Source organism: Histomonas meleagridis (genome assembly GCF_020186115.1).
Source record: "Histomonas meleagridis strain 2922-C6/04-10x chromosome Unknown contig_51, whole genome shotgun sequence".
Classification (NCBI taxonomy): Eukaryota; Parabasalia; order Tritrichomonadida; family Dientamoebidae; genus Histomonas; species Histomonas meleagridis.
This window is the reverse complement of record NW_027150894.1, coordinates 1,670,992-1,683,190: the sequence shown is the minus strand read 5'-3', so window position 1 is coordinate 1,683,190 and position 12,199 is coordinate 1,670,992. Positions and strand designations below refer to the sequence as shown.

Sequence of the window (12,199 nt, the reverse complement as noted above, 5' to 3'; positions counted from 1 at the left end):
CAATCATATTCCTATTGATTTTTTTTTTTTTTCGGGTTTTTCTGGAAATGTGGAACTTTATAACTATTTAATTAACAATAGATACATTGATTTTAGCAAGATTGTTTGCTTATTTCATTAGATTTTTATTAAAATATTTTATCGTTTCATAAAAATTTTTAAATTTTTTTTTAAATATTTTTAGCACTAACAAATGCTTCAAAAAATGGTTATACAGAAATAGTTAAATTACTTCTTGAAAAAGAAGGAATTGATATTAATGCTAAAAATGAAATTTATTTTAATAATTTTAAATTTCAACATAATATTTGGAAATTATTCAAAATATTTTGGACAGCACTTATATCTGCATCTTCAAATGGTCATATAGAAATAGTTAAATTACTTCTTGATCAAGAAGGAATTGATATTAATGCTAACGATATTTATTTGTTTTATTTATAATTTATTATAATAATTTTATATTTCAAAATAATATTTGGAAATTATTCAAAATATTTTGGACAGCACTTATATTTGCATCTTCAAAAGGTTATACAGAAATAGTTAAATTACTTCTTGAGCAAAAAGGAATTGATATTAATGCTAAAAATATTTATTTGTTTTATTTAATATTTATTTTAATAATTTTATATTTCAAAATAATATTTGGAAATTATTTGAATTATTTGATACAGCACTTATATTTGCATCTAGAAATGGTCATACAGAAACAGTTAAATTACTTCTTGAACAAGAGGGAATTGATATTAATACTAAAGATATTTATTTGTTTTATTTAATATTTATTTTAATAATTTAGAATTTCAAAATAATATTTGGAAATTATTTAAATTTTATATGACAGTACTTATGAATGCATCTAAATATGGTTATACAGAAATCGTTAAATTACTTCTTGAACAAGAGAATATTGATATCAATGCTAAAGATATTTTTTTGTTTTATTTAAAATATTTTAAAAAAATATAAAATTTCATATAAACATTTGGAATTACTTATAAACATATAAAACAGCGCTTATGATAGCATCAGAAAAGAAAAATGCAGAAATTATTCGATTATTTGCAGACAAAATTCAACATCATAAATGTGACGACATAATAAAAATTAAAAGATTCACAAGGATAAAAGAGGAAATATTTAAATATTGAAATAAACATTTCCTAAATTCATTTTGTTTTCATATATTATTATTAATGCATTAAATTTGATAAATCGAATATTTTATATCATATTTCATTGTATGATTTTCATATACCCTTGTCTCGCCCAAATTCGTAATTTTTTTGAAAGGTGGTGAGGGTCTAACGTACAAAATACAGAAATATTGAATGCAATTGAATGTCATATAATGACACTAAAAATTCGTTTAATGCAATATGTAATTGATATTTTAAATCAATTCTAAATATAAAAAATTATTAATTTTGTACACACTTCATGATTATATTAATATCTTTGAAAAATGACGATATTTAATTTTGCACATATTCGATATTTTATACATTAAAATCATATAAAATATTTATCCTTCCAACATTTTATTTTATTTCTGGAGCTGAACTCAAATGTATCATTAATTTAAAAACTTTTTTTTTGCATTCAAAATTTAATCACTTTTGAAGTTAACGCTCAAGTTTTATTAAAAATTTCATGCAAAGAATTGATATTTATATAATTTATTATGGAAAATAGAAACTACATCATAAGTAATTCAATATGTATTATTTAAAATTTCGAATGGAAAAAATATTTGATCGATGCATCGAAATTATTTTAAGCCACATAATTAATGTTTTGAAACGCATACCCCTTCGTCGTTATTGAAATATCAAATACCATATAAATATAAAGTTATTATAAATTTTGTTTTTTTTGACAATTATCGATAATTTCGAAAAAATTAAAAAATCAACTTAAGATGATTTTTATTCAATATGCCATGCATCATAGATATTCCATGAATCCAAAACCGAAGATTCCTTTATAAGATCCCAGGCTTGAATCATATCTTGGCACGCTCCACTTTTTGTGATGTTGCCAAGCCCGTTTTTTACGCGTTTCCGATAAAATTTTTTGGCATGTGCCTTCACAATGCCGAAGATCTTCCTATCGAGTGGCTGAAATTCATTGGTCATTCCTGGAGGGATAAAGTGAAGTGAAATGTTGAGATTTTTTGCCAAAACCAGGTGAATCGTATCATTATCACCAAAATGCTCTTTTTATATTAAGAAAAATTCACATATTGTGAAGAAATAGAAAAATTTATCAATAACAAAAGCTAAAAAACATTTTCAATATTTATTATTTTTTTGTTCATTTGAGATGTTCACTGATGTTTTGTTGAGATGTTTCGTTGAGATGCAATGCTGAGATCCTTATCTGAGATGTTAACTGATGTTTTACTGTATACAAATTTGTTATTGTTGACCTACCTGACGTAGCAATACAGCTGTAGCGTGAATGTGCCGGCGATCCATTCTCAGCCCTGCCACTGATCCCCCGGTGGTCCAGGAGTAGCGTAATGATAGGTCAACATGAGGATAATGAACTGATTATGCATCAACAACGGTTCTCACATGAATTTGATATAATCATGAGCAGTTTCAGTGAATTTTTCGCTACCATCGGTCCCGCCAATACTGGCGCCAAAAATTATAACACAATTCAATTTTCTATAATATCTCAATGCTATCAATTTTTCTGATATAAAAAATTACGAATTTGGGCGAGACAAGGGTAATTTGATGATAATTTTTGTGAAAAACAATATGAAAAATTCATGACAACAAATAATTGATTATTATTCATAGTATTATTTACTCTTAATGTTTAATGGAAATCTATTGAGTACACTATATTATTTTTAGTCCCAGAATACAAAATATTTGTATTTAATCGTACCATCTACCCTTTTGGTCATTGGTCATTTTTTTTTCTTTTATCCGATCAGAGATTTTGGGTAAAATTTTGTCGGAAACCCCTAAAAAGTGACATTTTTAACGTGCTCACGATTATTGATCATTCATTTTTTTTCACTCGACTTTTTGTAGATTTTACATAACGATAGAAACGATATTGTATCGTTTATGCTTTCAAATTTTTTTCATTGAGTGACTCTTTACGCCAAGTGAAATTAAATTAATAACATTGAATAAAATAAGTGTCGTTTTGTATCATATAATATTAAAATGAAATAAAGTGTGTGATAATTGTCGTTTCGCATTGATCAAAATTGTATAAAAAAATTCAATTCAAAAAATCATCTTGTCTTAATGTAAGCACTTTTAGATAAATTATGGACGAAATCCATGAGCATATCTAGAAGAGGACAATGTCAGACGATAGGATTTTTCTGATTTGATCGAAATTATTTATGAAATATAATATTATACATATTTTTTGAATTATTGATACTATTTTCAATATAATGGTAAATAATATATAGATTTATGAGCAGTCTTTTAAAGAAATATAATTTTATTATTTTAAGCAATTTCGAAAAAAATTAAGTCATTTTTTCGAATATTTGAACATAATTTAATCCAATATCGATAAAAATAGTGTCCATAGGGGTTGATACTAAAAAAATCCAATGAATCATGCGGTAAAGCAATTTTTCTCAAAGTTTGAAACATATCATGTTCCAAAAAGGATAAATCGATGAATTTTATTTTGAAGTAAAAATTAATATGTCCAAAATAAATTATCGTATTTGCTTTATCCTCCTTGTAAGCGAAAACTTTAATCTTCTGATCAATTTTGAGTATCATTCTCTTGAATCTTCCGATCAATCAATATCATTATTTCCGGTATTTCACATCACATTTCACCGCGCACTTTTTTTGGGATTCCAAAAGATCCATCTGCTGCTAGACATGCCAAGCAATTAAACAAACAAAAAAGGGAAAAAAAAATAATAACCAAAGAATAATGGGTCGTCAGAAGGCCCAAATCAAAAAATTAAAACAATCTCATATCGATCAATTCTACAAACCAACAAGCCATAATACGTTCGCTGGAGGGATGATTCAGGAAATGGGGTCGCTCTCAATCCTCAAGCCCAAAGCAAGAAGATATTCTGAGAATTTCAAAAAAATTTGCAAAATTATATTATTATAACTATCAAGGTGATTTTGAAAAAATTCATCAATTGCTTCCTTCCAGAAATAAAGAGGAAATTCTAAAACGATGCTTCGAACTATATGATGAACGTTAATAAAAGTTACCAATTTCTTTCGAAATCGATCATATCGAATACAATTTTTTGTAATTTTAAAATAATTATTTTGCAAAATTGATCAGAAGATTCTTTTATTCCTCTCTGTTTATTGTTATACAATGTACATTTAATTTACTTTTAGATTTTAAAGGCTTTTAAAATAGAAATGGGAAGATTGCACTCCTCTGCATATCTTATGCGAAATTTAAGTGATCAGAAAAGACGCCTTTCTGAATTAAAAAACTTTAAAAACACCTTTCGATGTGATTGTGTTGACGAACCATTTTTACTTTTGCTTCTATGTACATGATATCAAAATGCAAATTTATAATTAATTTTTTTATTTCATTAAATTTCTATTACATTTAAAATTGAAAAGGAACATTTTCAAAGTCACAAGCGAAGAAGGAAAAATTTTCCGTTTCCTTTTGGAATGATATGAAATCCAATTTCATTTCTTGGCATTTCCTTTGCAAGTAGCTTTCTGGATCTTCTTCCAATTCAAGTTTCATTTTATTTATTGTTATAATTGCCGGTCCCAATTGATTTTTCAACTCATCTGAAACACTTATGAAATGTGTTGATATATCAACATTTTGTTTAAGAGTACTATCAGGTATATTTTGTATATGTAAAAAGTATATTTCGCCTTCATCATTATAACATTTCAAATGATTTGGCGGCAAATTTGTATCGGTGACATTAACCGCCGCATCAAATTTGATTTCGCTAACAAATTTAATTTGCTCTGGTGTAATACGAAGTGGTTCCCACTCATTTATGTCGCTTGTACTTTCAATTGAAGAGTCCAAAACAGGAGAAACTTGAGGAAGGAACAAATTGCTGAAGTTTTCTTTGTGTTGAATGGGCTTTGTTGTTTTGTGTGATACAAAATGAGAAAAATCAAGACTACTTTTCTTTTTGCTACCAACCTTTTCTGTCGGAAGGAAATATGGAGCAGATGTAAGAATTGGTGCTGGTTCTTGGGAAACTGCATCAAAAGAATTCTCATATTTAACTTGAATTTTTTGTTCAGGTTGTGCCTGTTTTGTGGTTGAAGATTGGAATCCGACAGTGGTTTGCTTTTGCTCTGTAGGTTTGGTAACTGCTGGTGGGAATTCATATTCTAGTTTTTCAATTTTTTCATTGTTTTGCGATTTTTCTAGAATAACACTCCACATTATTACCTCATCACGAACGAAGGGGGGTTTGAGGTCATCTGTTTTATGAGAAATAAAATCCATAATTTCATTTGGGCACACTCGCTTTACTTTTTGCGGTTGAACCGATTGTGTGTTTGTGAAAAGTCCAGAGCCTAAAGTACTTTTTGATTGTTCTGTGGAAGGTGGATTACTTGTAGCACTTGTTGATGATGATGCTGTGGAAAATGGATTACTTGTGTTTGTTGATGATGTTGTTGTGGAAAATGGATTACTTGTGCTTGTTGATGATGTTGTTGTGGAAAATGGATTACTTGTGCTTGTTGATGATGATGTTGTGGAAAATGGATTACTTGTACTTGTTGATGATGATGTTGTGGAAGATGGATTACTTGTGCTTGTTGTTTTGAAAAATTGGTTGCCTTGACCAAACAAAGGTTGATTCATTAATTGCAGAAGATTAAACGACTTCGAACCGTTAACAGGCGGGGTGCCCTTTTGAACGATTATGATGATATATCACAATTCTAAAAATATTTATTTCATTCATTATATCTCTGTAAAAAGGATCCAAAAGGTTTCAAATTGTCAAATTGTTATCGAAAAAACTTTAAAATTTAATGATAAATACTTTTAATCAAATTCAATTTGACTGATAGAAGAAGAAGCAGATCGAATTTTTTCATACGCAATAAAAGTTGTATGTATTTCCTTTCCGAATTCTGCCAGTATTGCAGCTCTTACTTCAGGGCAATCAGATGATTTTTCATTTGGCATTTCGAAAAACGGCACATTTGCGTACTGTTTTATTGCAACTGCGTATGCGTCAACCAAATCCTTTGAAATTAAATCAGGAGCAATTGACACAAATTCAGTTATTAATTGGGTTACCGATAAGCAGACCGTTAACGAAATTGAATTAAACCGTTTCAATAACCCCAAAATTTGTTCAAAAAGTTCTTTGTTGTTTCCGTCTTTTCTGATCCCATCAAAGAACAAAACGCGTGAAACTGCGTCACTTTGATATGATTCCATTGATGTTGAACCATCGCATTGTATCAACCATTCAACAGGTAGATTGGATAACACGTCACAAGCTTCCGTGGGCTTTGGCGGAAGTAAAAATGAAAAGTCACAATCACAAGTTAATAACGTCTTCAAGAAAACTAAGCCAGAAATTTGAGACGTATCGTCATTAGAATTGAGACATTCTGCGACGGTTTGAAGCACTTCTTTAGAAACCGAAATTTCAAGCACTTTTTCATGAATGACAGGAGCTGAAAAATATGAAAGAAGAAAAGAGAAACCAAGCATCTGTTGTGAAGCAGAAAGCTTAAGTATTTCTTGAATGACCTTCCAGCTATCAAATGATTTGGCGAGTTGAAGAAGTTGATCAACCCAACTTAAAAGTGACGTAAGAGATCCTTTGAATTGGATGGTAGTAACACATTGAATTGTTGCTATGATAAAATCAGAAATTTGAGGATAGAATTTCTCTTCAATATATTTCGGGAATATATCTGGAAGTGAATCTTCAGATGGAAACATTATAGACAAAATAATGTCACGAGCATAGTTGTGTTCTTTTTCGGGGATAAGTGCTGAAGTGCAGAAAAAGTCAATAAGTGGATATGAATGACCATCTGTCATCATTTCTAAATAAACTGGTTTAACTTTCAATTTATTCCAAAGTTCAACTGCAAAACGACTTGTTTTAGCACCATCAATCAAGTAAATCGTTTCAAGCTTTGATAATAATTGTGTGAACGGACGATGAATGTGAATTTGAGCAAAATATTTGTTAAGACCTGTGGTAACAAAAGCCATAAAGAATGAAAAAAGAGGCTCAACATGAGCTGGTGGAAGATCTTTGTTAACCAAGTCAACAATTTTTTGAAGAATGGATTCATTCAAAAAATAAGCCATACATGGAACGTCTTCATATTCAAGCTCTTGTGTTAAATAATCCTGAATATTGTTAAGAAATCCAATAAAGGTAATTGAATCATTTATATCATCAACCATTATATTTTCCAAGACAACATCACAAGATTTCTTGAATTCTGTAAGGTTATTATTTGTGTTTGTTGGTGCCATGAATTTTTCAAGTTTATTAAGTAAAGACCACATTTTTATTGTGGGAGAGTTTAATTAGCTAATAATGGGGTGGCCTAATTCACATAACATGTCATGTCAGTTTTCCTTATTCGAAAACTATTTGGAATTATGTGATAATTTGGCAAAAGCCTTAACTAGATTTTACCATGTAATTTATATGGTTATTTCTTAAAATCGATTTTGTCAATGCGTATGAACACATTCTATCAACATTGATAAATATAATGTGGTCTTTACTTAATAAACTTTCCCACATTCTTATCAATATTGATGATAAATATAAATTTTTCACAGAATTTATAAATTGATTAATTTGTTTTTAATCACAAAAAATGAATTCATAAAGATGATTTAGCTAACCAAATGCGATGCGAACTTTGGAGCGGAAGAAGGTTGTGTCTTCTTTTCGTTTGCTTGTCTTGCACCTCTTATGTTCTTTTGTTGGCCTCTGTGTGCGAACTGTCTTCCTCCTCTACCTCTTGGATTACCATTATTTGCCTTCAAGAAGTTATTACTTTGTTTTGGAATACTTTTTGACTTAATCTTTTTATCAGTTTGAAATGATTCAATTGTTGGGAATTGATTCATTACAACTTCAACTTCTGGAAGCATTTTGATTTCGATTCCAAGTTTTTGGTTCTCGAGAAAGCCACGAAGCTTCTCGATTCCATATTTGGAGTTGCGATTTCTATAATCGCAAAGTGCTTCGAGTTGGAAATCTTTGAACACGGATGGATTGAAGTTTGTTTCAAGTCCATAAGAACAAAACCTGAAAAAACATTCAATGCCATAATGACTTCCATGTTCAGCGTCTTCTTTTGCAATGGTATAAAATTCTTTATACATTGCTTCATCATAGTGATTGCGTAAATAATAACACCAGAAATAATATAATGAATTCATGTCGGGTGATTTCCCAATGCCATTTTGCTTACGCTGGGAAATGGCAGAGTTATGAAATGAGTTATATTTGGTTTTGTTAAACCCATTTTCTAATAGATCATGGGAAATGGTGGTAATTGATACATCGGCTGTGTCGCTCATATCACGGCGAAAACGTCGCTGACGTTGATTTCGTCCTTTCCCTCTATTAAAGTTCGGAATGTCGTTGTTAATATGAATCTTTTTTTCACAATAAGAATGAATCTCTGGTTCAAAAGTAACATGATTGGAGACAATTTCTTGGTTTGCATCATTATTTCGTATTAGTCTTGGATTTAATGATGCAGGAACTGCTGTTTCATCAAATTGATCATTTAAAGGTGAAATAAATGTTTCTTGCTCATTATCATCATCCCTGAAAAAAACTCCATCCGTGCCATCAACATCATTTTGGTCTGGTTGATTGGCTTGGATAGGAGCAAAAATGTCCCAATCAGACATTCGAAAAGAACGTTTATTTAGTTTTCGTTTTTTTGAGGACAAATTGGCAATAATTTCTTTTGCACATCAAAAAAGAGGATGAAAATGATTTTACATTAAAAACACTCACAAGCCTATGACATTTTTCACATAGGAACTGCTAAGGGTTTGTAATATACACTGATTAAATTTAAAAATTGATTACTCACTCAAAAATGATTTGTACCATGTAAAACAGAATTAAAATACATTCAATGACATAAGTCACTAACTCTATGCTATGTTTGCAAACATCAGGATGGAGATAATTCAAGTTGTTTTGCAAATACGTTAAATCTTCCTGACAAAGATAGTCAATTTGGTGATCATGCTCTGAAGGGGTGTTTTTTGTTTCTAACTCCAAGGGCTCGAAAGGCTTCATACTCTTATAGAGCGTAGGTACAGTTATATTTCACGAATGGAAGCTAAGAGTGAATCAGCCAAAAACTTTCAAGAACTATTTCTGATCCTAATATCATTAAACCCTCAACTACACATTCAGAAAAGAGCAAAGGTTTTATTTCTACTGAAGGCCTTGATGCTGTGTATCAATTAATTTTGGATTTTGCTGCTCAAAGAGTTGAAGCCGCAAGATCTCTGGTTGAAATATTAAACAATGCCGAAGAAGAAATCATCAAAGAAATACGCTTAACAGAAAACCAAAAGCTCGAGATGGATGTATTGTTGGTGAAAATCCATTTACGCCCAAGTATAATAATTGACGATGTCTATTGCATATGTAGAGGCCAAAGAATTGGAGATATGGTAAATTGTGATAATCAATCATGTCCATTTCAATGGTTTCATATTGAATGCGTTGGTTTAAGTACAATTCCTGAAAGTAACTGGTTGCGTCCTTATTGTGCTTCTTTAGTTAAAGTTGATACAGATGTAAGTGATTAATTTAGATCAAAAAATATTAAACATGTTTAAATATTAATATTAATTTCGTTTTTGTTCCACTTAAAAGTTATATAAGAAAACATGAAATTCAGTTTTTTCATATTGTATTTTTGTTTCGTTATGAGTTAGGATTATTTAGTAATCAATTTTCTTCGTTTAAATAAATGTTTATTAGCAACAACTGCTTATTGGGTTCTTTTTGTATGTGAAAAACATATTGTGAGTAAATATCATTTATTAAATATTCATTTACATCATTTATATTTAATGATATTCATTTATTCGATAATTAAATAAAATTGGAATCATTAGATTTTGATAATTTTAAAACATACCGTTGTGATTTTAACGGATTGGTATGGTCTTTTCTTTCAAGACATTGAAGCTGGTTAAGGAGAAATCGAATTATTATATGTTGAATTAGCTGCCTTGAAGTTCGACAAGAAATTTTTATATTTAAATTACAGACTTGAAGAATATTTTCGAACTGGTCTTGATCTTCTAACGGTTAGGATACAGCTTTCACACGGCTGTGATTGGGGTTCGATTCCCCATCAGGACATTTTTTGTTTTTTCTTTTCGCATGTTATTTTTATTTTTATTGATTTCGGGAGATAATCCTGAATTTTCTTAATAGAGTAATAATAAAAAGTTTTATATTATAAAAGTTTTTTACGATTTTTGAATATTATTTAACGAATTAATTTTCAATTAAAAATTATGATAGATAAAATTTTATATATCACTTTTTACAAAACATATGCTATTATGCAGTGCTAAACTTAAAAAAATTCTGTGAAAAATTCCCTAATATTATTCGTTTCATGTTAATGTTTTCATTTCGTCTTTAAAAGTGCCAACTCAGGATGGAAGAAGAAGAATACTCTTTTGAAGAAGAAACTCATAACGAAAAAAATAATGAGGAAGAGGAGGAGGAAGAAGAAATCGAGGAAGAAGAAAAAATTGAAGAGGAAGACATTGAAGGAGAAATTCTTGATGAAAATACTCTTATTCCTAATTTAGGTATTCTTGATTCCCCTAATGATATGGAATATGCGTACACAAAATTAGTTATGAACGATTCTGGAATTAAAGATGCATCAATTCTTTCAAATTATTCTCATCTTCGTTTTATATCTTTATCCTCAAATTTACTCAGAAAAGCAACTTTTTTAAGCGATATGACTGATGCTGTTTACATTGATTTACATAACAACGATATTAAATTTTTACCAGAATTTCCAAAACCTATTTCCAATCTTTTAACTATTAATCTTAATGGAAACCGAATTCGTTCTCTGCCAGTTCTTCCATTTCCACTTCTTACCAAGCTTGACCTTTCAGACAATAGAATTAAGACAATTTCACCAAATGCATTTTCCGGAATTCCAAATCTTCAAACGTTAAAACTAAGTTCCAACAATCTTAGAAAGCTCGAATCTACAATGTTTAGTGGTTTGTTCAACTTAAAACGTCTTTATCTTAATTCCAATCATATTAAATTCATCCAAAACGAAACCTTCAAAGATCTCAATTCGCTACGAAAACTGAATCTCTCTGAGAACTCCATAAAGAAATTAAGTTCATTTGATTGCGAACTCTTAAATCTTCAAGAATTAAATCTTTCAGTTAATAACATTCAAACAATTAAAGATTTAGAAATACTTAACGACAAAGATAAGTATGAAAATCTCAAACAATTAAATGTTGATGGAAATCCTTTGATGCAAAATGAAGAAGAGCCATGGTTGAACATTGTATATAACTTTAAGCAATTGGAATATTTAAATGAAGATGAAGTAACAAAAGAAGAAAGAGAAGAAGCAGAAGAATACATAAAAGAGAAAATCGCTGAAGAAGAAGAGCGGAAAAGAATTGAAGAAGAAAGAAGAAGAGAAGAAGAGGAAGAAGAAAGGGAAAGAAGACGCGCAGAAGAGGAGGAAGAAAGAGAAAGAAAACGTGAAGAAGAAGAGGAAGAAGATGAAAATTAATAAATGTTTTATACACTTAGTTTTGCACTTTAAAATTTGGTGTTAAATAGACTTTTTTGGTATGGGATCAATAAAGAAACTATTTGTATTGAGGAAGAAAAAAAAAATAAAATTAAATTATTGCAATTATAAATGTACATTTATTATCTGAAAAAGGTCATATAGAAATAGTTAAATTACTCCTTGACCAAGAAGGAATTGATGTTAATGTTAAAGATATTTATTTGACTTATTTAAAATTTGTTTAAATAATTTTGGATTTCAAAATAATATTTGGAAATTATTTGATTTGTTTTGGACAGAACTAATGTTTGCATCTTCAAATGGTTATTTAGAAATAGTTAAATTACTTCTTGCAAAAAGGAATTGATATTAATGCTAAAGATATTTATTTGTTTTAT

General features: G+C 29.3%; 4 protein-coding genes across 4 annotated transcripts; 1 reads left to right on the top strand and 3 right to left on the bottom strand.

Annotated features, from left to right (window-relative positions):
• Positions 1-4,590: 4,590 nt before the first annotated feature.
• Positions 4,591-5,832, bottom strand: GO595_007378 (uncharacterized protein; the record flags this gene model as incomplete). The annotated part of the gene is made up of 1 exon (XM_067920835.1): positions 4,591-5,832. The coding sequence occupies one exon, from the start codon at positions 5,830-5,832 to the stop codon at positions 4,591-4,593; it is 1,242 nt and encodes a 413-aa protein (XP_067772897.1).
• Positions 5,833-6,018: 186 nt separating this feature from the next.
• GO595_007377 (uncharacterized protein) lies at positions 6,019-7,482 on the bottom strand (the record flags this gene model as incomplete). The annotated part of the gene is made up of 1 exon (XM_067920834.1): positions 6,019-7,482. One exon carries the CDS (start codon positions 7,480-7,482, stop codon positions 6,019-6,021), a length of 1,464 nt encoding a protein of 487 aa, XP_067772896.1.
• Positions 7,483-7,854: 372 nt separating this feature from the next.
• Positions 7,855-8,886, bottom strand: GO595_007376 (la-related protein 1; the record flags this gene model as incomplete). Its single annotated transcript, XM_067920833.1, has 1 exon — positions 7,855-8,886. The coding sequence occupies one exon, from the start codon at positions 8,884-8,886 to the stop codon at positions 7,855-7,857; it is 1,032 nt and encodes a 343-aa protein (XP_067772895.1).
• Positions 8,887-10,673: 1,787 nt separating this feature from the next.
• Positions 10,674-11,798, top strand: GO595_007375 (Leucine-rich repeat-containing protein 23; the record flags this gene model as incomplete). Its single annotated transcript, XM_067920832.1, has 1 exon — positions 10,674-11,798. One exon carries the CDS (start codon positions 10,674-10,676, stop codon positions 11,796-11,798), a length of 1,125 nt encoding a protein of 374 aa, XP_067772894.1.
• Positions 11,799-12,199: the final 401 nt, after the last annotated feature.